The sequence below is a fragment of the Chrysemys picta genome, chromosome 2 (genome assembly GCF_011386835.1).
Source record: "Chrysemys picta bellii isolate R12L10 chromosome 2, ASM1138683v2, whole genome shotgun sequence".
Classification (NCBI taxonomy): Eukaryota; Metazoa; Chordata; order Testudines; family Emydidae; genus Chrysemys; species Chrysemys picta.
Window position 1 is genome coordinate 162,924,590 of NC_088792.1, and position 26,709 is coordinate 162,951,298.

Sequence of the window (26,709 nt, forward strand, 5' to 3'; positions counted from 1 at the left end):
CGCTGCTCCTGTCCCCTGGCTCAGGTCACTGCACGCAGCTTCCCTGCCCGGGTCTGGCCCCACTGAGCCCAGGGAACCGACTGTTTGCCTGTGGGCATGTGGAAAGCAGGCGGGACGCAGGCTGGGCCCAGCTTCTCACTCATGAAGCGTCTTACCAGTGGCACCCGGAGGTCAGACAGGAGCAGGGTCAGGGATGGGGCGACGGGATGTGGAAGTGCTGCCCATTGATCTTCAGCGACAGGCCGATCAGCTGGGGGCAGGGCTGCTGCCTCCTCCTCCTCCACTTTGGAAGGGAAAATGCAACTGAAGCAGGCCAGCTGCTGTGCTAGACGAGCCGGGGTAGGCAGGCAGGCAGCAGCAGAGCCCCTGCAGCCGGGGCCCGGACGGCAGGGAGCTGCTCTGCAAGCGGGAGTGGACTGCAGCCCTCCCAAGGACGTTGGGCTGGGGGAGAGCAGAGAACTTGGACTCTGGGTTCCATTTCCAGCTCTGGCCCCGATTCCACACAGGCTCTAGGGCCAGTCACTTGAAGAGCCTGTGCTTCAGCTTTGCCCTCGCTGCAGTGGCTGGAAGAGTTCGTATGTGCCCTGTAGGGGGGGTCGTGAGGCTTTATGGCCTTAAAGTGATTGGAGAGCCCGGGGTGAAGGGCCCTGCACAAGGGCAAAGCCTTTTTAATGGAAAAGCTCATCAGCCCCTCGGTGATAACAGCAGGGCTGGTAAGAGTGAGCCACAGCTAGCTGGTTTATCCAGCTGAGGACTGCCAGCACAGGTGGGCTTCCCGAACAGGCTCCCCTGCCCCCTGGGGAATTAGCTGCAGGGGAGACCCCATTTACACTGTTAGCCTCCAGAGTCCTGGGACTTCATGACAACAGGCACATGAGGCACCTGAGTTCTGTTTCCCCACACTCCACTTGTGCCATGGCTTACAAGAAACTAGCCAGCGAGCAATGGGTTGGTCAAGTGGCAGCAAGGGAGAGCTGGTTTTGTCAAAGTAGAATGCATGTAAAAACTGCACTGGGTTGGTTGCATCCATCTCCCCCCACTCTTCACACATCTCTTCTTATTCACAACATTAGGGTTACCATTCGTCCGGATTCCCCCGGACATGTCCGGATTTTTGAACTAAAAATAGCATCCGGGGGGAATTTGTTAATGTCCGGACTTCCCCCCCCCGCCCCCATGCAGAGCACGCACGGCTAACAGGGCAGCCGGATGGTGCCACTTACATGGGGCTCCGACAGCGAGAGAGAGTCCCTCCTCCGCTTCCCCCTCCTCCCCCTGCAGCATAGCTCCCTCCCTCCCTCCCTCCCTGCATTCGCCTCCGGCAGTCTGGAGCTCCTCCCCTGCTGCTGCCCAGCTTGCCGGGACAACGGCTCAGACTCAGCAAGCTCCCAGAGAGCCCTTAGGCGAACCGAAGGCCAACGACAAGGGAGCCAGGGGGCAGGAGAAGGGGCAGGGAGATTTTGGAGGGGGCAGTCAAGAGACGGAGGGGGGGGGTCGGGAGTTCGGGGGGGGGCTTTTTGGGAGGTGTGTGGAGAAGGTTTTGGGCAGTCAGGGTACGGGTAGGGGGTAGTTAGGGGATAAGGAACAGGGAGGCTTAGGTAGGGGGTGGGGTTGTGGAGGGCAGTTAGGAGCAGGGGTCCCAGGAGGGGGCAGTCAGGGGACAAGGAGCGGGGAGGGGTTGGGAGTTCTGGGGGGGGCTGTCAGGGGGCAGGGGTGGGGAGAGGGATCGGAGCAGTCAATGGGACAGGGAGCAGAGGGGTTTAGATGGGTCGGGAGTTCTGGGGGGGCTGTCAGGGGGTGGGGAGTGGTTGGATGGGGCATGGGAGTCCCAGGGGTCTGTCTGGGGGTGGGGGTGTGGATAAGGGTTGGAGCAGTCAGGGCACAGGTAGGGGGTAGGGTCCTAGGGGGCCAGTTAGGATGGGGGGGAGGGTCTCAAGAGGGGGCAGTCAGGGGACAAGAGGCAGGGAGGCTTAGGTAGGGGGTGAAGTCTTGGGGGGGCAGTTAGGGGCAGGGGTCCCAGGAGGGGGCAGTCAGGGGACAAGGAGCGGCGGGGAGGGTTGGGAGTTCTGAGGGGGGCAGGAAGTGGGTGGGGCAGGGGCGGGGCTAAGGCAAGACAGGGGCGTGGCTCCTCCCGTCCTCTTTTTTGCTTGATGAAATATGGTAACCCTACACAACACAGAGCGGACAAGAGATTTTTAACAGTGAGGGTAATTAGCCAATGCGACAATTTACCAACAGAGTGCAGTAGATTTTCCATCATTTGTAGTCTTTCAATCGAGATTGGATGTCTTTCAACAAATCCCTCTCTAGCTCAACCACCAGATATGGGCTAGATGAGGGGTAGGCAACCTATGGCATGTGTGCCAAAAGCGGCACGTGAGCTGATTTTCAGTGGCACTCACACTGCCCGGGTCCTGGCCACCGGTCCGGGGGGCTCTGCATTTTAATTTAATTTTAAATGAAGCTTCTTAAACATTTTAAAAACCTTATTTACTTTACATACAACAATAGTTTAGTTATATACTATAGACTTCTAGAAAGAGACCTTCTAAAAACATTAAAATGTATGACTGGCACGCAAAACCTTAAATTAGAGTGAATAAATGACGACTCGGCACAGCACTTCTGAAAGGTTGCCGACCACTGTGCTAGATGCAGAAATCACGGGGTGACATTCTCTGGCCTGTGTGCTGCAGGAGGTCATACTAGATGGTTGCCATGTTCTCCCTCTGGCCTCCCATTTGCTTTTGGAGCTGGAGGCGTGAATTCCAGCTGGAGGAGACATACCTGCACTAGATCTGATCGAGCTAGTGCACTAAAAATAGAGTGTAGCCACGGCAGTGAGAGTCGCAGGAGCAGCTAGTCACCCCCAGTATGTGCCTAGCATCTTGGATGGGAGTGTGTCCCGGTGGCTAGCCCAACTCGCAGTGCTGCCGCTACACTCTGCTTTTAGCACGCTAGCTCCATCAAAGCTAGCATGGGTGTGTCTCCTGCAGCTCCAGCACAGGCTCTAGCTCCAAGCGTAGACGTACCCTGAAAAGCTGCAGCCTTAAAGACCAAACCTCAGGTACCAAGGGCCTGCCAGACAAAAGGAGGGATCAGCACCGCTTCCCCTTTCGCTGTGGTTGTTGAAGCTGGATTAATAGTGAAAACACCATTTTTCAGCCTGGAGAAACAGCCAGCCCTCTCAGATTGATGGGGCAGGGATCAAAGAAGCTATTCAGTGCCTGCAAATCAGGTGGTTATTCCCCCTGCTGAGGTTTTAGTGCAAGCGAGTGGCACTGCTGAAGTCAGTCCTCTATTAACATATTTAATTGCCCTCTTGGTAACCTCTGGTGAATGATCTGGTGATGGTGACAGCAGCAGGTTCTGATGATGTAAACACAACTTACATCTCCAAATCGCCTGCCAAGCGGCTCCGATGGAGAACGATGATTTATGCACATCCCCGCCTGCTGTTCTCGTCCCCCTGCAGCTCTGAGAGCTGTACGGTGTAATCTAGCACTGAGCCAGACATAAATCACTTGATTAAAAGCTCTAACTAATTTAAAGGGGGATGGAGCTGATCAATTTAATTTACACAAGGAAATAGCAACAAACGGATGCTTTGAAAGGGGCTAGCGAATCACAAAGGAAACAGAATGGGTTTGAAAAGGGGGTGAGAGAGATAGCTTGGAGCCACCAGGCAGGCCAGGAAAAGTTCAATGAGGGAACGGGGGTTATTTAGTCTGCAGAAGAGAAGAATGAGGGGGGATTTGATAGCAGCCTTCAACTACCTGAAGGGGGGTTCCAAAGAGGATGGAGCTTGGCTGTTCTCAGTGGTGGCAGATGACAGAAGAAGGAGTAATGGTCTCAAGTTGCAGTGGGAGAGGTTTAGGTTGGATATTAGGAAAAACTTTTTCACTAGGAGGGTGCTGAAGCACTGGAATGGGTTACCTAGGGAGGTGGTGGAATCTCCTTCCTTAGAGATTTTTAAGGTCAGGCTTGACAAAGCCCTGGCTGGGATGATTTAGTTGGTGTTAGTCCTGCTTTGAGCAGGTGGTTGGACTAGATGTCCTCCTGAGGTCTCTTCCAACCCTAATAGTCTATGATTCTATGAAACTGGCTCTTTTCTCCATCCTCAGCAGGGTGCGGTGGGTTTGGCTTTAGTGGGTCATTCATTTGACGGAAAGGATCTTGAAATCTCCTCCAAGACAGCCAGTTGGGCCAGGACAGTGGAGCCTCCTTCGACTCCTGTTTGCTGGGGGTTCCTTAGGAATCAGAGCTGAATTCCACAGCCCCGGCCAGCCATTTTAAACATTAAACTGTGATTCATGTAACACTTTGAGACAAACATTGCTAAATAAAGACGCTTTGCGCCCTCCTCCATCCCTGTATCCTGTTCAGCGAGATGGAGACATCTTGCTATTTGTACAGCACCAATGGTTTCCGAGGTGATTTATGGACAAGTATCTGAGTGATGGACCCCGTCCAAGGAGCTTATGGTGGAGACCAAGGGCTGGTCCACACTAATCCCCCAGTTCGAACTAAGATACGCAAATTCAGCTACGTGAATAACGTAGCTGAAGTTGAAGTATCTTAGTTCGAACTACAAGGTACTTATCGCGGGTCCACATGCGGCAGGCAGGCTCCCCCGTCGACTCTGCATACTCCTCTTGCGGAGCAGAAGTACCGGTGTCGACGGTGAGCACTTCCGGGATCGATTTATCGCGTCTAGACAAGACGTGATAAATCAATCCCAGAAGTTCGATTGCTTACCGCCAAACCTGGAGGTAAGTATAGATGTACCCTAAGTGGGGAAGCGTAGGGAGCCCAACCTCTGCTGAGCCCAGTTCTAACCCCCCAAAATGCCAAGACTGTGGTCTCCGTCAGGCTGACACCTTTCACCAGCTCTCAGCCCACGCCCACCCGGGGGCAGCTCCTGCCGCAAAAAGCATCACCCTTCTGAGCCCAGCTGTCTTATTCTTTCCACCCACCCCAGCAGCCCCTTGTCCTGGGCTCTGTGTGCAAGCGCCTTATCACATTTCAGCCTTTCAGCTGGGGAGGGTGAGCTCAGCTTTTGAGCTGGAGAAAGCACTCTGAATTTTCCAGCTCTGCGCCATCACCCGCCTGGTCCCAGCTGATGCGGCGAGTGACTCATGACTCAGCAATGCTGTGCTGAACCTGATGACACCAGTTCTGCGGGCGGCCAGATGTGAATGGCAGGCGCTCTGGAAGCCCAGGCCCCATTTTAAGGCCGTTTTCTAGGTTTTATCACCTCAAGACTCTCAACAGCTGAAATGCATTTCTCAGGCGTTGAACAATTTCTCAAGGCAGTGGGGTCAACTTTAAATCCAAACAGGCTGTGGTAACGCTGCGCAAATCAGGGCTGGCACCATATTCATCCTCACAGGAGAAGGCAAAGCAAGAGGCAGGGAAATCTCAAGAATAGAATCTGCTTGATTATCGAAGCAGCTGGAATTTAAACGAGCGTCACAGGAGAGGTTTGGGCCCCCTCGAGCTGGAATCTAGGCTGGATTTGGAGTGTCTGCCAGCAACTTTTCAGCCTGTGTACAAACACTAGCCCCAATTCTTCCCTCTAGTCCCAGTGGCTTCAGGAGAACTGGCTATGGAGCAGAGCGATAGGGAGCCCTGAACTCAATCCCCATTCAAATGACTGCCTCAGCATGGAGGAAGGTCATCGTGGATTTCCACAGCCCACCCATGTCCCACCAAACTTGAAAACGTGTCCTCTGCTCCCGGAAAAGTCAGTAGAGTGACGGTGTCTTTCTATCCCCCAACCACGTTGGTTGTGTCACACTCACCACAATCTGCACCCCCCATTGATAAGCCAGTGAACACACACAGCAATGCGGTAGCCGTTTCCCAGTGTTGAGCTAGTCAAAGGTTTTTCTGACTGGCTGGGGGAGGAAGAGCTTACCCCTGCCTGGGACAAAATGGCAGAGGGTGAGGACAACACCTTGGATAGAACGCCAGGACTATCAAGTGGAGCCAGGACTGTAGGATGCTCTGGAGTAACTCCCATCAGGTGTCACACATGCGTACCCCCAAAGGGCAAGTTATTGGGTCCCTCGTTCATCACATGTAATGCCAGCCTGGTGCTAGCCAGGCCTCCCTCGAAGACTCCATCCTTCCAAGTCTGCCTGGCAAAGCTAGAAAATGCTCCTCTGCTCCTGGCAGAAAACTTGTCTACAGAGGAATATTCAGGAAAAGTGAGGTTTGCCCCCAGCTGCCGGGACACAGCAGCCTCTCCGAGCAGGATACCTGCCAGAGGAGAGCTCCCTTTGGGACATGCTATAGATTCATTCAATCAGTCCCTCTCCGCGCTACGCATAGATGACATGGGCACTGCCCAGGGAGCTACCATGGGAACCCAGATATACTAACTGCATTGCCTAGGAGTTAACTCTCCTCTGCTGTCAGCCCTTCACTCCAGAATCTCTTTCCCTATCACGCTGCCCTTTCCTTTTTGTCCTCTGGTGAACTTCTCCTGCCTTTGCCTCCACCGCTGACCTTCACTTGGCTTATTTGGCTTCTCTTCCAACTTGGCGCATCAGCTCGCTCACAGGGGCAATCCCACCAGGAGGGAGGTTTGGAGGTGGGAGAGAATAGGGTCAGTGGGGCGGGAGTAGGGGGAAAGGGTTAGAGGTGGAGAGCAGGTGAGAGCCCTCAACCCAGTCAGGATTTACCCAGGACGATACGAAAGACTCATCCCTGCTGAATGTGACTGCCAAGTTGTGGTTTACCTTGTGGACCTGAACACTCAGCGCCATTAATGGAGTTTATCCTCCCAACACGCCTGTCAGTTAACGTGACTCCTTATTCCTAGGGGAGGAAGACTGGTCCAGTGGCCAGGCCGATTTCCTGGTCTAGAGGACCTCAGAGCGGGAAGGTCACAGATCACCCATCTTCTCTGTGTAAAAGTCAGAAAGGCCTTGAAGAGGAAGGCGGAGGTTGGCAAATACATACCGGCATTCATGCAGCTGTGCTGTGCTTGGACAGAAGCGTGACAGAGCACAGATGGGGGGAGGGGTGTGTGTGTGTTTCGTCCAACATCAGTGTGTGTTTATTTTCTGTTTCCCATGTCCACACAATACTAAAACCATGCAGGTAAAAGGAAACTGATTTGAGTGACCAGCTGAGGCTGCTTGGAGCCCAATCTGTTGCTCAGTCTGGGGAGGGGCGCACAGAGCTCAGTGAGTCAGAGGCTTGTGCCTGAGGTTCCGGCAGGGACGTAGTTAAAATTCCACGCTCAATTGGTCACATTTTAGTATTAAAACTCAAGCCCAGCTGTTCTGAGGTTGAAGTTATTTCATAAGAGGAAGGCAGCACACATGGCTGTTGCCAAAACATCTGGTTACAGCCCATGGCTAATTCCTCCATTTGCTGCAGCAAGTCTAGCATCGAACTCTCTGACGGAGGAAAAACAAAAGGAAATAAAATTAATCCTTTGTAAAGAGCTCGAAGGCCCTGGGATGAAAAGCCCAGGGGGAGTGCAAACATGGACAAAGTCTCTCACTGCTCCTGTAGAGAGACACTGTGTTAGCCCTGTTTTACAAAGGGCAAACTGAGGCAGGGAGAATAAAGGGTCTTGAAAGACCCAGGAATGGAACCCAGGAGTTCTGACCCATGTTCTGTTTGGTGTAGATTTGTCAATTGACAGAGATTTTGTTTTGGAATGGTGGGGTGCAAGAGGGGCTTTATAGTTAGAAAATGTGTGTGAATAACGCAGGTCCCCACCCTAACTGGTCAAATTTGGTCTCAATGGCAGGGGTGAGGCTCACCAGAACAGCAGAGGGACTCTGCCTCCTTTCTGGTGCACGAGAAGAGCACTGATTTAATCTCCTTGTAAAATGGGGCTATAACCATGTCTCACACTGTGTGAGAGGCCGGGGCAGATGACAGGAGGAGATAGAGCTTTTTTCTGCAGTACCATGGAACCCCGACCCAAGGGGAACTGTTTTCCATCAAAATATTTTTTGGATTAAATGTGTTTAACAAAAAGTTTCCCCACAAAAAAACAACTAGTACTTGGTGACCCCAGCTAGAATTGTTCCTCCTAAAACTGGCACACAACATGTAAGCCAAAGTATAAAATCATGGACTGTTCCCAATGACCTGGGGAACAATCAAGGGTGAAAGCATCCTAAGCCAATGCCTACCAGTCACCCGCACACAGGCTGGGAGAATGAGGGTCATCTGTCTCCGCCCTGGATTTCTCCAGTTGGTCCAAAGTTAGGTTAACTTTTCGCCCCCGCCCCAAGGGAAAATTGCCTTCTGCAGAGTTGGGCAGTGATCCCACAGCATAGGCTCAGCCAGTCAGGGAGACAGAAAAGAAACCATGCTGAAACTCAAAACACACCACAAAGAGCAAAGCTAGAGGATTCACAATGACCCAGCAAGGGGAAGAGTTAGCAAGAAGATACTTGTTTGTGCAGATAGTCAACGAACACACCAAAACTGGGCAACGGGCTTTTGGCACGAGGTCCTAATGTGAACTCTGCCGCAGGCTGGGCTTGAGTATCTTTGTGGCTTACCTTGTAGCAGTTCGCCCCGTGTCTCCTGCTGACTAGGAGTAACCCAGCCATCTCCTGACAAAGGTTTTATGTGCAGTACTCAGAGTCACCAGGCAGATGTTGATAGTTCTCCAGCAGCCACCAAACCCTCGTCGAGCTGCATTCCAATGGCAGAGCAAGGGGCCACGCCCAGGCCGGCCGCTGCTAGACCAAGTGGAGCCCAAAGCCGAACAGAAGTGCCGTAGAAATCCGTTAGTTATGCTCCCGTAGTGCCCACGGGCCCAATCAGGCTTATGGCTTGGCTGGGTGCTGTACAGACACACGAGGATACATTCCTTGCCCCAAAATACTAATTTTAACCCGCTTACCACAAGTTCCTTTAAGACTGACTGCTGTTTTCTGTTGGCTCAGGTCAGAGCTGCCTCTCTGCTGACCTCAGCCAACACCAAAGCAGGAGGCGGCAGCTACCGAGTCCTTGGCTGAGCGATTATGTCACCCAGCGGGCCAGCAGCAGAACCCCGGTGTCCTGTGGCCTAGCCACAAAGCCTTCCCCCAGAGGACCCGATGCAGCATCCTCCATTAGGACCTTCTGGAGCCCTGAAGTCTTTGCTCCATGCTCTCCTGGCTGTCTGAGAACCAGGGAATGCTGGGAAGGCCCCATATCAGGCTGAAGTGCTCAGAGCAGCCATACAGATTCTCCCCCTCTCTCCCCCCCCTCCCAATTTAATTTCTCCCAAAGCCAGGTAAAGGAGGTGGCCATATATACTCAAGAGTACTTGAAATCCAAGGAGCAGCCTTTTCACCAGGTCGCAACTTGTGCAATGCCAACAGTAGCTGTGTCTGTACCCGTCCCCTTCCCTCCTGCCCCACCTCCCTGCTCACAAGGAATTAGAGAGCACACAAGCCACCCAGAGAGACGCCTCCCACCGGAGGTGGTATAAACTGCAAGGCTGTATCAAAATCTCTTGGTTAAAGTCTTTAATAATTACAAGAATTCCAGATTCATTACAGAAGAGCTTAGAACAATAATATTTCTCCGTACAAAGGCAAAATAAACTTTTCAAGTAATAGCATCCTGGCTCTGGAGTTTGAAATGCCTGTGAGTGGGAGGGAAGGGCTCCTGCTCCTGGGTGTCTGCCACAGCACGAAGGCACCTTTCCCCCGGAGGAACTGCTCCAGGCGGCGAGAGGGTGGGAAATCTGGACTCGGCCTTCAGTGCCCGCAGCTAAGAGGGTGAATTTGCGGGTAATGGGAATTCAATGAAGTGCAAGGTCTGGCACAAGGAGAAGCCAATTAACGATGTGGCTTCGTGTAAAAAAACAACAACAACAAAAATGCACTATTCCCTTCCACAGCCCAAGCTAAGCGGCCCAGGTTTATCTCCATGCTAACCACAGCTGGGGTTTCCAATACAAGGCAGGGCTGGGGTTTCTAAGAACTGAAAGTGTCACTGGAAAAAGTATGTTCAAAGACACACAAAACCACTGGCCGAACTGTCCTTGCTGAGCCTCTGCAAGGAACCTCCCCCGGAACAAGGACAAGGACACCTCTTATTCTGCTTTGGAAGGGAGCTTCCTTTGGCCTTCCACTGGACAGAAAGAATCTACAGAGCTCCTCCCTGCAGATCTCCTCAGCCACACCGTGTGGATGTACCAGGTGCATTTAAGGCACTCAAGGAGTTCATTCGAGGAAGCAGAGCACCTCGCCAGGGTGGAGGAGAGACAGGGGCTCACCAGCCCCTGCACTCCGTGCTCTAGACCAAGGGCTGCAATCAGAGTGCATGGCAGGAGCAACGAGGAGCGGATTCAGAGACAGGGATGGGAAAAGATTGAAGCAGGCTTGGAGCACGGCTGGAATGTATATGGCAAAGCAGGATCGGAGCTGGCTCAGTATTCCCTGCTCTCTCCACGGAAGGCACACAGCAGGGAACCAACTCAGCTATGACAAAGGCCTCCCCGACCTAGGGATGGGGTGTGGGTTATTCACGCTTCCGACAAACGCCTCTGGCGATTGCTGGGAAAGGCGCTTTGCCCCTCCCCACATGGGCAGAGTCCCAGCTCGGACACTGCCAGTGTCCTAAGCCCTCTGTTTAAAATACAGATCACAGTGGCTCTCCAGCACGTCGCTATGACACACTCACGCACCAATATGGTGATCCGAGTGCTTCACAAGCTGTGCCCAAGTCCAGAAGGGCCCCTCAGATCCAGAACCCAGCACCAGATGCCAACAGAGGGATTTACATGGGGGTTGAGGAGTGAGAAGGCAGAAAAGGCCATTTATACAATGACAACATATTCCCAAAAGGCAGCAAACATTGTCATTAGTATTATTATTATTACTGTTTAATACAACCCCATATAAAACTGAAGCAGCAGCAATTTTTATTGAGGGACCTAAACTGAAATAGGTTTAGAACATAATTTAAAAAAATAAAAACAGCAAAAGTAGTAAAATATATGAACTTTTTTTTTTTATAGCAACTGATCTCTACCAGCCACTAGTAACTTACTACCAAACTGGTATATCTCTGGTAACAACCCTTTTAAAAAGACATGTAAATATATATTCATATTTATACATATTTGTAGCTATGTACACAAGATTTCTTTTTGTTTGTTTGTTTTTAGCACTGGTATATTTGGCTGCTTCCTCCACTATCAGTACTGAGCCGGGGTATATGCTGCGTCTGGCCAGTTCCAACGTACCATGAGTTTGGTCAGCAAAGCAAATTAGTATTGGAATTAATAAGCCATTGGCCAGTCTTCAAACCATCTCACATAGCAATAACCACCCAGCTAGGGTTCCCGCAGCATCAAAGACAGAGATGCTTCTAACGCATTACGATTTCCCAGCCTGCACTTCTTCACTGCTGGTGGAGCTGCACTCAGTACTGGCATTAGCTTATGGAGCTGTCGAAGTTTGGATCGCGTGGGTTTGCAAGTATAAAAGAACACAAGGATAGCCCAGGTTTCCATGTCCTCCTCCTTGGGAATGTCAGTCTGTCAATCCCTTGCAAAGAAGGGAATGCGCATTATTGACTGGTTCCAGGAGAAGGAGCCCGCAGCTGGTTCTCTGTCTGGCCACTGGCCAAAGAGTGGGGTTCAGTTTTAGTCCACTGGAACTATTCAAGCACAGATTTCATAGAAGGGAAATAAAAAACAAACCTTTGAGGTGCAGACAGTTCACAGCTAAGGTGGCTGGTGAAGCTGGCATGAGACATCGGTGGATTTGGTGATGGGAGATGTGTCTTAGAAATCCTTTACGCAATAGCTAAAAGTGATGGATGGCTGCACAGACAGCTTCCTGGCAGCAGCCTGGATAGCAGAGACGCATGCAAACACACACGCACACACACAGAGTTGTCAGTCTGTTGCATGGAAGTCCCAGCCTCAGCGTCGTTTAAGTCCACCGTTGGCGTGCTGATGCGGGTACTTGGGAAGACAAGGTTCGTCTGGAAGGGGATCATGGGAAAAAACTGAGTCCTCCCCTGAGGAACAGGTGGAGCTGCGGGTGTCTGGGAAACTGGGAGAATACTGGTCCAGCGGCATGGAAAGATCCAGGTATTCCTGGAGGGGACAAAATCCCAGGGACACAGCTCAGACCAAGAAACCAGAACCCAGGTTAGAAGAGGCCATGCAGTGAGCACACTACACTAAAGAAACAAGCAGAGCTGCACCAGGAACCTCAGTTCCCCCACACGCGAGGGAACCTTTGCCCTAGTGGGCAGGGGAGGCATGGGCATGGAACTCCCAACGATACCCACAGGCACCAGCCACCAGGCTGCATGGAGCCAACAACTCCAGCTCGCTCACTTGTGGACTGAGGGTGCCAACTGGGGGCAAATGATGCAGAGACTGAATTTGAAAGTCTCTTCATAAAGATGGCTATGGGAGAGTTTTATTCTGGAACAGGCATAGAATCATAGCACTGGAAGGGACTTCGTGAGGTCATTTAGTCCAGTCCCCTGCACTCATGGCGGGACTAAGGATTATCTAGACCATCCCTGACAGGTTTTTGTCTAACTTGCTCTTTATTCCAGTGCTTAACCACCCTGACAGTTAGGAAGTTTTTCCTAATGTCCAACCTAAACCTCCCTTGCTGCAATTTAAGCACATTGCTTCTTGTCTTATCCTCAGGGGTTAAGAAGAACAATTTTTCTCCCTCCTCCTTGTAACAACCTTTTATGTACTTGAAAACTGTTATCATGTCCCCTCTCAGTCTTCTCTTCTACAGACTAAACAAACACCATTTTTTCAATCTTCCCTCATAGGTCATGTTTTCTAGACCTTTAATAATTTTTGTTGCTCTTCTCTGGACTTTCTCCGGTTTGTCTACATCTTTCCTGAAATGTGGTGCCCAGAACTGGACACAATACTCCAGCTGAGGCCTAATCAGCACGGAGTAGAGGGGAATAATTACTTCTTGTGTCTTGCTTTCAACATTCCTGCTAATACATCCCAGAATGATGTTTGGTTTTTTTGCAACAGTGTTACACTGTTGACTCATATTTAGCTTGTGGTCCACTATGACCCCCAGATCCCTTTCCGCAGTACTCCTTCCTAGGCAGTCATTTCCCATTTTGTATGTGTGCAATTGATTGTTCCTTCCTAAATGGAGTACTTTGCATTTGTCCTTATTGAATTTTATCCTATTTACTTCAGACCATTTCTCCAGTTTGTCCAGATCATTTTGAATTATAATCCTATCCTCCAAAGAATTTGCAACGCCTTCCAGTTTGGTGTCATCCACAAACTTTAGAAGTGTACTCTCTATGCCATTATCTAAATCACTGAGGAAAATATTGAACAGAACCGGACCCAGACCTGTTCCGTGCAGGACCCCACTTGATATGCTATTCTAGCATGATTGTGAACCACCGACAACTACTCTCTGGGAATGGTTTTCCAACTAGTTTTGCACCCACCGTATAGTAGCTCCATCTGGGATGCATTTCCCTAGTTTGTGTATGAGAAGGTAATGTGAGACAGTATCAAAAGCTTTACTAAAGTCAAGATATACCATATCTACTGCTTCCCCCCATCCACAAGGCTTGTTACCCTGTCAAAGAAATCTATCAGGTTGGTTTGACACAATTTGTTCTTGACAAAGCCATGCTGACTGTTACTTATCACCTTATTATCTTCTAGGCTTTTGCAAATTGGTTGCTTAATTATTTGCTCCATGTCTTACCTGGTTGGAGGTCATGGCCACGATCCTATCCAAGTCTTCTACCAGCTGCTTAAAGGTGGGTCTCTGGGATGGGACTGCGTGCCAGCAATCTCGCATCATCATGTATCTGGAAACAGAGGAGTATGAGGAGACTGAATAAGCGTCCTGGGGACAATTCCTAGCTGGCTAGTCTATCTGCTAGAGCCCAGGACACAGGAGCTGACCAGCAGCAGCTCCAAACCTGAGTGAAACGGAGCAGGGTGCAAGCAGCCCACCACAAAGCTGCAGCCCTCGGGGCTTCTGGCTCTTCACACAGATCAAAATGGAGGGCAGCACATGGAGAGCTACTGTCTCCTTGGGGCTGTGCATTGGTGGGAGTGACTCTGTGGGCCACCCAGGCTGCAGTGAGCCAGCGGGCCGCACCTTGGGCCAGGACAGAATCAGAGATGATGTTATTTTTCAGGATTAGCGTTAATCCTTTTCATGAAAAGAAGATGAATCTCCCACCCCAGGCTGGGTACCCTGGGAAGGACACTGTGGCTTGTTCTAAGAGCAGGATATAACTAAAGCCTAAGTTAGTCCCTGCTTTGGGGTCAAGCTGGGATTCTCTCTTGGAAGATGTTGATTATTGCAAACAGATTTAGCTGAGATTTCTGCAGGGCTGGGAACTGCTTGGAAAATAACTTGGAACATCTGTCATTGCCCACAACGTGCCCCTGCCACTCAGCTCTCGGCAGTGCTGCTTGCACTGCTGAGGAGGCTGACTTTTAATATGGTCTCTGCCGATCTCCGCAATAATACCCTTAGCTGTTTTGCTGAGCTCTGGCTTTGCTGCAGCCCCAGGATCCTGGGCTGGAGGAAGGGACATAAAACAAATGGGTGAAAGTCCAGCAAGGAGCAGTATAGAAAGGACACAGATTAGGAAAAGGAGCTGGAACAAGCCGGGCAGGGGCAAGGCCGAGGAGAGAGCTCCGTCCCCAGATCCATCAACAAACATTGAACAGAGGATGGAAAGAGCCGAAGTGGCAGCAGGAGAAATGTAGGTTTTATAGGAGGAAGTAAAGCAGCGATCTGTGAACAGTCTGGGGATGGCACAGGCTGCCAGACGAGGGGAAGGAATGGCCATCGCTAGAGACATTTGAAGTTGAGACGAGAAGTCAGGGAGGGGACTTCTGCCATCAGCACGTTCCTGGAGGCTCATCTTCTAACTCTGAGTTCTGGAAAAGATTCCCCTCCTCTCCTCGTTTTTCCAAGGCAGTTTATTTTAAGGACATGTCCAGCTAACGAACCACCAGCCGACGTGACTAGCAATAAGGATGCTGGGCCGAAAGCTGCTTCTGCGCTGGGGCAGCCAGGGGAACCAAGTTAATCTAAATCAAAACCCTGCAGCAGCCCAGAGCCTCTCCTTCCTCAGAACCACACAGCTCAGAGTTCTGGTCTGAATCAAGAACCCAAGGCTTGCCAGTGGGCTCTAAGGGCTTGTCTACACACGGGGAGTTAGTCCCAATTAACTCCATGTGTAGATGCCCTTATTCTGGAATAATAATATTCCAAATTAGCTTAATCCACTTCCCCAGCTTTAAATTCACACCCTACTTTATTCTGGATTAACTGTCATGTGCTGACAATCCCTAAATCAATTTCACCTGACACTCATCTGTCAGTGAGGGTCCTGGCACAAAGCAGGGGGAGGGGACAGGTAACATCAGTCAGGACTCTGCATCTCCTTCCCCATCCCAGCTTTGCTCCCTGGCAGAGAGCTGCACTTACAGCTCATTGGTGCAGTTGCTGGGTTTGTCCATTCTGTGGCCTTCTTTCAACAACTTGAAGAGCTCCTCAACGGGCACCCCCGGGTACGGCGAGCCACCCAGCGTGAAGATCTCCCACAGCAGCACGCCGAAGGACCATCTGCTCCAGAAACAAAAACACAGTATCAAAAAGGCACAGCTCCCACCACAACACCGCCTTGCAACCCATCCCTCTGCCTGACACACAGCTCTTCTGGGCAGCTGCAGACACAGAGAGGGGAGAACGCCTGTGCCACCAGTGTGCATCACTAGCTCACAAGAACAACACCAGTGCTACCCACTGAGAACACAACACCCTGGGTCCATCTGGCGCAGCGGAAGTAAGTCACAGTCCTAGTGCACTACGCCTTGCCCCTTGTTAGGACACCAAGGCCACGGTTTGCATAAGTGATTAGTGATTTTGGGTGTCCAACTTGACATATCTTAAAGGGGCCTGTTCTTCAGAAAATGCTGAGCACCCATGCTGTGAAAATCAGGCCCCTGCAAGATGTCTCAGGCTGGGCATCCAAAAATCGCTGGACTCTTGTGAAAAACCTTTGCCCAAGTGCCAAATTCAGCTTCCAGTTCCACTAGTGCAAGCGGCCGGCTTCAACAGCCTCACAGGAGGCAGCTGAGAGCAGAATGTAGCCTCCAAATGTTCGGCGTCAGAAGGCATCGGACAGGAGAGAGTTTAAAAGCTTTCGATGACTTAAAAGATCTTCGCAGGAAAGTGAAGAGCTGGGATTAGCAGCTCTAATTCAGTGGCATTTGGAAGACAAACAAGCCGTGCTCATGACAATTATTGTTTCATTCGATTAAGATGAATCACATCTGGGGCTTTTCACCTTTGGGAAAATACTCAACACAAAGGAGGCTTATGGAGAGGCTGCTTGGCAGGCCGATGGCTAAATATGAAGGGGAGACATGCAGACAGGGTCCCACCACGATGTGATACAGCAGGTGTGCTGGGAGAGCAATGTGGATGGGTCAGCGATATGGAGCTTCCTTCAGAGTCCAGCTGCACATCTGTGTTTGCAGTGGAGAACGCTCAGCATATTGGAAAGAGGCGGGTGTTATCCATGAGAGAGGGGAGAGGAAAAACAGTTCCCTGGAACAATGATTTTGGTACAGACCCTCCCACAACCCAGATGGCCCTAATCTAGTCTATCATTTGAATTGTGCCTAGGCACGCATAGCCATGCAAGGACCATGCTGCGACACAGAGACCTCCTCATGGCTGGCAGGAGCAGTGGGGTACTCACACGTCACTCTGATGGGTGTATATTCGGTCGAACAAGGCCTCCGGTGCCATCCACTTCACTGGTAAGCGACCCTGGAATGCAGGAAAGCCCCCACCTGAATTCAGCCTCCAGAGCAAAAGCAGGCATGATGCAGTTACAGAGGGGAGGCTAACATACCTTCCACAGACACCCAGCCTCGGTACATGGCGCCCTGGGCAATGCCAGCAAGGGCATCATGACACTGATGCTGGGCAAGTCTCTTTGGCAAAGAGGGACCTTCGTCCTGGGTAAAAGGGACAGACGATGTCTAGTGCTCCATCCCCGAGGGCTTTACAGACGATCACCCACCACCAAAATGCAGCCTCCCCCGGGGGGAAAATGGCAGCGTCTAACATCTTTCTCCTAACTAGTTAGTGCCGCCACTCTTGTGAGAAAGGCCAGGGAGCGTTCCATGATCGCACGTGTTCGGGACCTTGGCACCAGGAGGAGAAACTCGGGGCCTTCTTTCTCCCAGCCCCGAGACTTCATCCGCCTTGGGAACATAGAACGGCCTTCTCATTGCCATGGCAACTGAGCGGTGTGGGAGGCAGAGGGCGAGGAGAGAGGGCAGACTGGGGGGGAGAACAAAGGGAGCAGAGGGCACGCTGCCCACCAGGCAGACGTCATTCTGCTGTTACAGTACCGAGGAGAATCTCTATGTATATGGCAGCCCATGCTCAGAGAGCTCGGGACTCCGGTACAGAAACCACCCTAGAAAGCTCCAGCCAAGCTATAAATATTGGCAGCGGCCTCAGGAAAAACCTGCTAGCTCTAAAGCGGAGCTTCAGCACGTTTCCCTTCCCCCACTGCACCACTCACATTAGTTGTCTTCTTGTAGTAATCTATGTGGTGGATGTCCCGGGCCAGGCCGAAGTCTGCGATCTTCATCACGTTGTCTTCCGTCACCAGGACGTTCCTGGCAGCCAGGTCTCTGTGGATGCACTGAAGAGAATGGAGATCCAGTTAGGCCGGGGGGTTCCTCTGCTGCATTGGCTGGAGTGGTAGCAAAGACACTGAACTACCCGCCAGCCTTCAAAGGGCCACAGCCACGATCCCAGAGCACAAACCACGGTCAGCAAGGGGGGAGCCAGGTGCCAAGCCCTAATCCCTTCCTGGCCAAGGCAAGGTGGGAATCTCTAGAGCCCCTTTCTCTTACTGCTGATGTACGTGCAGCGGGTGGGGCTCCTCCAGCATTGTTAGAGTGATCTTTCAAGCATTATAAACGTGTCCTGATTCCAGAGAGAATGCAGGTAACGGGTTTCATTTCAGTAATTACCTCCTTCGCTCCAGCCTCACTTCAGCTTCAGCTAGGGGTGTGCGGAGATGGAATCAGTGCCATTGTATTGCTTGGCTTTTAATTTTCAACATGCTGGGGAAAGAGGCCAGATCTGCAGCCCTGAACAGCTAAGATTGCCGCTTGTCCGCAGAGCCCAGACAGACGGTACAGTGGCATTCACAGGCCCCAGGCAAAGTCCTTGGCTCTGTTCGGGGACAGGCCTCTAGAGGGAGAAGGAGTTCGGTCTTCACGGCTCCCTTGGCCTTTCAGTGGCAAAGGGGCCAGTTAGTGACAGCTGCAGGGATGGGTTTGGGGATCCTGGGATCGAGAGCCCCAAACTCATTTGACTCAGACCAGCCAAGCACCACCTGAATTTTCAGTCACAGTGGCTGTTTTCATCACTTCGGGTGGATTCAGACTAGGAACCCAGGGCCTCCATTGACTGGGTCAGGCCCGTAGAGGTGCCCGATCACCACTCCTTTGCGTTCCCCAGGCCCTGAGAGGGACAGGGGTTCTGCGAGTGCTCCCCCAGGGATGGAGCTCGCAACCATTGCTCACCTTTTTGGATGCCAGGTATTCCATTCCCCTGGCCACCTGGTACGCGCAGGACACCAGGTCCTTAAAGGAGAGCTGCTCCTCAGGGAGGTGGGTCGGGTTGTAGCAGTATTCCATGCCGGGGGGCCGCCGGGCCTGCAGGTACTCCCGCAGGTTGCCTTTGGACGCATACTCCACGATCACATAGAGTGGACCTAAGGCAAACGGGAGGGGACAAAGCCGAGCGTCTCAGGCTTTGGGCTTGGATGCACAGGACACATGGCTGCATGGGCAATTAAGCTGTGTATTGTGCACATGCACAAGCCCTTCAGAACCCCATGACTGCGAAGTGTCTGTCTGAGGGGCACCTGTGGGCTTGGGCAGGGGTTTCAAACAGGGGAACCCTGCAGCAGCTGACCCACAGCAAGGAATCAAGGTCTCTGCTCAGAACAGAGCTCAGGCATCTTGCGTGCGTATGTACACACCCCCATGTCCCCAGCACACTCTCACACACATACACATACCACTTCTTTGGCAAATCAGAAGCTGCTCCTCTGACGTGTGAGGGGAAGAACTGGCCCTGCTCCTGCTCTGTGGTGAGCCAGCCGCACTCCAAGCCAGAAAATCACATAACAAAAACAAACCCAGGCCCACATACAGGCTGGGTGTGACGTGACTCATCCAACCCCAGGGCTCTGTGAACAGCTCCAGCCATGTGAAAAAAAACCGCTCTGCTCCACTCTTCCCCACCGCCGATATCAAGTGAGCTGTGTGCGTGCGCATATGCACAACCGTGCCTGCATAAATACCTCACAGAGGCTTTCAGGCACGGCGTGCCTTCCGTTCCTTCAGGCCCAAACACAGAGAGACTCTAGAAATGGCCAGACAACTCTAACCCCATTAGCGTTTGCCAGGAGAGGTGCCTCCTTGCCAGCCACACACGCCCCCCCCCTCCCCCGGTCTTCATATGAAGAGTCATACTGGGTCAGACCAAAGGTCCATCTAGCCCAGTAGTCTGTCTTCCAATAGTGGTCAATGCCAGGTGCCCCAGAGGGAATGAACAGAACACGTAATCATCAAGTGATCCATCCCCTGTCACCCATTCCCAGCTTCTGGCAAACAGGCTAGGGACACCACACCATCCCTGCCATTCACCGGGCACTGGCCCATTCAGACAGCTCTGGGATGGCCAACCATTTTCAAAACTCATCTGGATTAAAGTCCCTGTATCTTTCCACCTCTACAACCTCACCCTGGAGGCCCACGCTACCCCCAGCATTCTTGCTGTCCTAGCAGAGAAGCAGTTTGCTGGAGTTTCAGCCATGCACAGATAACTTACCATCCTGAGTGCAGGCTCCCAGGAGGTTGATGATGTTCTTGTGCTTGCCAATCATTTTCATCATCTCCATCTCAGATATCAGGTCAGATAAATCCTTCTCCGTAGCATCAGCTTAAAGCACAAAGAAAGGCACAGGTCATGTTTGTTCAGGCTGGGTTAAGCTAAAGCGAGGCCTAGAACTAAGTCTGCAGCAGCATCCGTTAGGGTAGCTTTAGATTTCCAGACTTGGTTTTCTCTGTCCTCCTCCTTGGCAGAGATGCAGAGCACTCGCACAGTGTACGTACAGGCATATCTCGCGGTAGCCCCATCAGAATGATTTCACCTCCGAAGTGCTGCAGTATTTACAGCTAAACCAGCATTCTCAGGTTCATCTCCCTTTCCAGGACTGGGAGGGTTAGGGTAGTTGGGTATTTTTCCCCAGCCACCTCCCAGGTGGAGTGACAGAGACCGAGCTCAAGTGAGAAAGGTGCTCAGATAGCAGTGACAAGCATGGCATAGATTAACGAGGTAGCTCAGAGAGAGTGAAATCTGTACAAGAGACTCTCCTTACAGGCATTCTCCGGCCTTAAGGGACCACCCACAGCATCCCCATACACGCAGTATAATTCTTCTCTACCTTTATTTGCAGGCCCCTTCCATGAAGCAACCAGTTTTTATTGCCCTTTTTGTCACTCAAAACCAGGGCCGGCTCTAGGCACCAGCTTGTCAAGCAGGTGCTTGGGGCGGCCACTCCGGAGAGGGGCGGTACGTCCAGCTATTCGGCGGCAATTCGGCGGACAGTCCCTCACTCCCACTCGGAGCGAAGGACCTCCCGCCGAATTGCCGCCGCAGATCGCGGCTTTTTTTTTTTTTTTTGGGGGCTGCTTGGGGCGGCAAAAACCTTGGAGCCGGCCCTGTTCAAAACAGAGATTGCTGGAGAAGCTATTACATTGTGCAGGGTGACTCCATCAGAGCAGCCGCTGGGGAGCGCCCAGCTCTCCCTGGGCAGCATGTGCTGCTGCAGGGCTGAACTGCAGAGAGTCTGGATAAGCGAATGCTGGCTCGAGGGGAGAGCAAACTGGGTGTGAAAGGCTATTCCTTGGCTGTACAGGGAAGGTGCTGTGCAGCCTTTGGCCATGGCTACGCTCCGGGCCTCAAGCTATCGCTCTGGGACAGCCGCTGGGAACGCAGAGTCAGAAGCTCGTCTTGAAAAAAACCCAACCAATAAACCTAACGATAAACTTGCTCAGTTGGGTCCCAATCCAACAACTCCCATTGGTTTCAGTGGGAGAGAGACGAGGCCCTTCTGGAACACAGGGCTGGACCAGGCCAGGCCTCCAGCAAACATGCACAGTCCACCTGTCTCCCCGCTGCAAGGTACGTTTCCCAAAGTCAGCAGGATTGATGCTAGCCTGAACTGAGACCGACTCAGAGAGGCAGCTGCAAAGCTGGGAAAAACCCTGCGGTGCCTATAGCCGCTACTTACACTTCAGCATCTTGACTGCCACTTTAGTCACTCGGTTTGGCTTGTCCTTGTCCAAGCCGATGGCTTCAGCGAGAACCACCTGCCCAAAGCAGCCTTCACCCAGAGGCTTACCCAGGATGAGCCTAGATGAAAGGAGAGAAGAAGGTAAAACAGAGGAGGAAGGATGCAGCTCGTGTCTGCAGAGAGAGATACACTCACACAGAACGGGACCCAAAAGGTAACTCTGCAGAAAAAATGCAACTCCTGTCTGCAGGCAGGCAGACACAGAGGGTGTCTTGCCATTTCTGTGGCCACTTGCTTATGACGGCATCGCTCCCCAACTAGCAACATTCAGCATAAAGTCTCCCCTGCCTGTTCCCCTTTGGATCACACTGGTTATTTGAAACAATACGCCCTGGGTACGGGCAGGACATCGAGACATACCCCAAGTGCAGCACAGAGCCAGCTGGTAACATGCTTGGGGAAGAGGGTTGTCTGAGAGACAGCTACTAGCATAATATACAATGCTATGTCAGACTGGCCAGTGTGGCATCCAATCCCGCTGCAAAGAGGAAGTTCCCGCCAGTCTCATGGCACAGAGCTAGGCCTGAGTCTCCAGGACTGTTGGGCAGTTCTGAAGCATCATGCTCTGCTTGGTTCCAAGCTAACGGGACCCTGGTGAATTCCAGGCACTGGGCCTGTTTGGAGCCCCATGCCAAGTTGTTCTGGTAGGGCTCAAAGACGCTGCCTCCCATCCAGGAGCAGACACCTCACAGCCCTGGCCAAACATTCACTTTTTGTTCAAAGTGCCAAAAATCTAGAGATTTAACTGCTCCCAACTGTGGTTTTCCTTCCTCAGACATCATCCCAGGCACTTTCCAAGGTGTCAGCTTCCAACGGGGAGCAGTTAGACAGTAACCTCCGGATCCACGCCACACCCCCCAGCAGCCTCCCCCCTCCCGGTGGCAGAGTTGCAGGCGTAAGACAGAGTGCCTTTGGAAAACCGAGGCTGCACTGAGGCAAACGGGAAAGTCCCACCCTGGAGGCAAGTTCCTGATGGGAATGCGTGCTCCCCTGGGAAAGGCAGGGCCAAGGTCATGGGTATGCCTGGGACTGGGAGAGGACGTTGTGTGGGTGACACTGCCCCAGTGACTTCAGCACAGACTCCAGCAAGACCGTAAGCAGGAACACACATAATGCCCTTTGCAGGCTGGAGGAGTCTATCTGCGGGCTAAGGAGCCCAGCACAGCTCAGGACACATTTTTTTTGCATATCAGGATGCGTTCTAATGGAGAGTTATACAATTAGAAAACAGCAACTTCAGGAGAAGGTTGTAATCAATGCAGTGCAGCTAAGGCTGCTGGAGAGAGATCGATTCAGGTTCCAGGAAGCCCTCACCTTCCGTAGATTTGAGTGTGGGGGTTGATCTCTCCGCAGGGCTGGGAATATTCTGAGCACCTGCAGCGGCTGGGGGAGCGAGAGGGGCGGAGGTTTCATGGAGGGAGTTATCACACAGGAAGGCGCAAACCTAGCAGTCATTTATCTTAGCTATTTGAAACCAATTTCAGACGTGACACAGCAGAACAGGCACACGGAGATGCGCAATGCTCCCTGCTGCTGGTCTGGAAGCAGCAAGGGTAGGAGGGAGATGCACATCAGTCCCTGGGAGCATATGCTCACCCTGAGGGCAACACTCCCAAATGGTTGTTTCAGGGAGGAACACACCAGCCAGGAGTCCTCCTCCCCATTAGCATAATTAAGGGACATGATGTGCTAAGGGCCTGATCCAGCAGGAGCCTTTCCTTTGACTTCAGTAGCATTTGGATCAGGCTGTGGAGGAACTGTGATCAGATGTAGGAGCCAGCTAGATACAGAAAGGCCGGGGTCGCCCCGCTGTGGAGCCCAGTGTGAGAGAGTGCATCACCTGTCCCTGGGGAGCTCCCACCGAGGGTCTTCGGGAAGCTCGTATTCCGAGACGCCTGCCAGCATTGGGGTACCGCTGGAGGAGAGCCGCGAGGGCCTCACAAGCATCACCCCTGAGTTCATGGAGGAGCTGGAGTCTGCTGACACCTGCAATGGGAGAGCCAAGGGACAGTGGGTTACCTTCAGGAAGCACCTGAGGTGGGGACATGCTTGGTTCTGGTAAGGAGAGGAGCTGCCGACCAAAGTGCTTTAGTTACCTGCTGGAGGCGGAGAGAGCCCTCTCTCCCGGGTACTGAATCTGCTGCAGCATGCAGTTGCCTGGCCCTTCTCTAGGCACTTCAAAGGGCTTTACAAACACCAGTTATGCCTCACAGCCCCCCTGGGAGGAGGTTGGAATCGTTATCCCCAAGTTACAGGTGCTGTGACTTGCCTAAGGTGGCAGAGCCAGGGACACAGGGCCGGCTCCAGGCACCAGCCCTCCAAGCATGTGCTTGGGGTGGCACCTGGAGGGGGGCGGCGCTCACCCGGAGAGAGCGGAGCTGCGGCCGGGCTCGCCGCCCTCCCCCGGCGCTCCAGCTGGCCGGGGAGAGTGGGGCTGCGGCCGGGCTCAGCGCCCTCCCCTGCCACGCTCCCCGCCAGGGGGCGGGGGGCAGCGGGAGGCTTTTTTGCCTGGGGCGGCAAAAAAGCCAGAGCCGGCCCTGCAGGGACAGAAGCCAGGAGTCCTGGCTCCCACTTCCCTGCTCTACCCAACTACTCCTTTTGCCGTAGAATGGACATGGACACAGCTGCGGACCCTTTTCCCCTCTTCCCCAGGTACAGCAGAAGGGACAGGAACATCAGCTCTCAGACCGACTGAGTCACCCCTGATCTTGTGCCCTATACTGCACCATCCGATCTGGTCTGATTCCTGGGCTTGGTCGCTCATTCCCTAGTGCTGGAGGAGCAGCACGCTCAGCCCCTGGAGGTAACTGCTCTGCAGCAAACCCCTTCAGCTCTCCCTGCTCTGCAGCAAACCCCTTCAGCTGATCTAGGTGAGGGCTTAGCAGGGAGCTTCAGACTTGATTACAAGCCGTTTTCTTGTGACACGGGACTGAGGAAAAGACCAAGGACACCCTCCAAAAAGCTAACCCAGTATAGAACCCTCCCAGTTTGCATGCCAGAGGAAGAACACGGCGTTCTGCACAGATCTAGCTGCAATCCTGGCCCCATTGGCATTACTCCAACATGGAGTGGGATTAAATTATTTCTAATTAACTTCCTCTAGGCTGTGCTGATATCGTAAAATCTACGGCCCATGGAGCCCTTCCAGCCACTCGGTGTGTAGGCCACGCTCCCCCCGTCAAATATTAAATTGCCACAAACCCTTCCAGATCCCCCCCATGACCCTTACTGACCCGCCGTAAATGCCAAGAGAAGAGGGGAAGATTCACAGAGGTGCCTGCTCAGAGTTGCTCCCACCCCCCGTATACAGAGAAGGGCCCCTCCCGCCCCACTCCCAGATCCTAGGACCTCCTTGATTGTAGCAAGGGCCAAAGGAATAAGCACAGAAGTACAGGAACAAGAGGCATTTTGAAGTGCAGCTGCCCATGCCTTTGTGGCTGGGCCCTCACGGGGGCCTCGGGATGGGCAGCCCCAAGTCACTGTTTCTAACAGGACAGGAATTATTCTTATTTGGTGCAGTGCGAAAGGGCCTGTTAGCTCGAGAGGTGAGGGCTTGTCTGTGCCAGGGGGCCCCAGGTTCAAGCCCCGCAGGTGAGCCAGCTCCAGAGGCAGGTTGCACATGCTCTAGTGAACTGGAACCAGATCTGACGTGGCAGGTCTGGACAGCCACATTTAAACAGCCTGCCGAAAACAACCCTTCTACACCCTTTCCATCCACAGACCTCTATGTGCCAAGCACCATGATCCTCAGATTGCAGGTAAGGAAACTGAAGCAGAGGGCGGCAGGGGACTTGCCCAAGGTCACAGAGCAGGTTAATGACCAAGCTGGAAATAAAAGCCCTGGCTCTTCATCCTGTGCCTTTTCCACTAGCCCATGTTGTGGCAAAGATGTGACACAACGCTAGGGGAGAACAGATATTTTTGGGCTGGGGGAATTTTTTTTTTTAAAACCATCATTACAGTCTGCCCACTTGCCCCCACCCCTGTGCCCATCTCATGTCGCCCCTCCCCACACTGGCTTTTCTGACTCATTCTTCTTCCCTCTCTGGCCCAAGCTAAGAAATTCCACACTGCTGCATCGACACACTTTCCCCAGGGACCATAATCAACCAAGCCCCGGAGATCCTGCTCAGGTGCGGCACTGGGAATGGCAGCTCTCTGGATCGCAGCAGTCTGGCTGGACCAGGGGAAGATCTGTCATCCGGCCACACCACCCAGGCTTACCCCTGGGGAAGGGAGAACTGGGCCCAAGCAGAGGCATGGCTGGGAGATTCGGACATGGGTCAAGTGAAGACGTCAAGTGGACATCTGATGGAGAGCTATGGGATATGAAAATGTGTCTCTCACCCACAGAAGCAGAGCCAGTAAAAGATACTACCCCATGCGCCTTGTCTCTCTAGTGAACGGCATGCGTGTGAGTGTATATGAGGGGTGGTTGTCTGTTGACTTAGAGAATCGGGGGGGTTAAAGAGGTTTTGTAGCTTAGAAACATGGCAAGAGATCAGCTTGGCGTTTAACCCAATCCACCTGCAACTCTCTTACCAAGCCTACCCACACCCCCCTACTCTGCGGCTTTGCTTTGCAAGCAATCCAGATTGCACTTCGGTCCCCGCCGCTCAAATAACATGTTCCCCTCCTTTCGTTCCTCCTCCTGACCCCCAGAGAGAGGATCCTCCCCTGGCTGTTTGTGCCGCTGGCCTGTGCTAGCTCAGACAGGACTGGCGGTCAGGGCAGCGTTGCTGGGCAGGCAGCAGGGGCTCTGAGTACAGGCAATACGTGCAGTCAAACCCCCTATCTACTTTCTGTTACCTGTCTGCGCAGCGGGATGCTCTTGGCCAGCTTGTGCACAGCCAGCTGGCTGTTGAAGTCGGTCTTCTTGGTGGTGCTCTTCATCTTGTAGATGATGACGGTCACCACCATGCACGAGATGAGAAAGGCCCCTGTGCAGTAAATGATGATCTCCAGGTACAGCGACGAGGTCATCATGGCTGGCCTGTCTTCAATAGCTGGGTCAGCGTGAACAAGGCATTAGTACTGCAAATCCTTCGCGGGGCGGAGTGTTAGAACGGGGGGGGGGGGGAGCGACGCCCACCCGCAGAGATTGTGATGGGCCATTCCTCCCCTCCCAGCCCACAGAGGCTCCAAGCACCAGGCAAACAGCTGAGTCCAAGCCAGGCAAACCTCCTGGCTCCAGCTATCTCGGGGTCTGAACCCTGTCTAGGACACACAGCCCAACGTACAGCAGGGACCAGCCGAGGCCAGGCACCTCCTCTCTGCCCC

At 52.7% G+C, this 26,709-nt stretch overlaps 1 protein-coding gene across 15 annotated transcripts in view; it reads right to left on the reverse strand.

Moving 5' to 3' along the window:
* Positions 1-9,479: 9,479 nt before the first annotated feature.
* Positions 9,480-26,709, reverse strand: part of FGFR1 (fibroblast growth factor receptor 1) — a 75,713-nt gene continuing 58,483 nt past the window's right edge. For 6 of the 15 annotated variants that reach the window (XM_065584671.1, XM_065584670.1, XM_065584665.1 and 3 more), the window contains 11 exons: positions 26,232-26,435; positions 23,270-23,414; positions 22,744-22,812; positions 21,367-21,488; positions 19,902-20,012; positions 18,587-18,777; positions 17,572-17,694; positions 16,735-16,805; positions 15,456-15,593; positions 13,707-13,812; positions 9,480-12,082 (listed from right to left, as the gene is read on the reverse strand). In XM_065584671.1, the coding sequence (XP_065440743.1) occupies positions 11,906-12,082; positions 13,707-13,812; positions 15,456-15,593; positions 16,735-16,805; positions 17,572-17,694; positions 18,587-18,777; positions 19,902-20,012; positions 21,367-21,488; positions 22,744-22,812; positions 23,270-23,414; positions 26,232-26,435 (1,457 nt within the window). In that variant the 3' untranslated portion in view covers positions 9,480-11,905. Of the gene's footprint in view, positions 12,083-13,706; positions 13,813-15,455; positions 15,594-16,734; positions 16,806-17,571; positions 17,695-18,586; positions 18,778-19,901; positions 20,013-21,366; positions 21,489-22,743; positions 22,813-23,269; positions 23,416-26,231; positions 26,436-26,709 lie in introns of all 15 variants that reach the window. The other 9 variants (XM_008172126.4, XM_005286549.5, XM_024108589.3 and 6 more) reach the window with 3 other exon arrangements.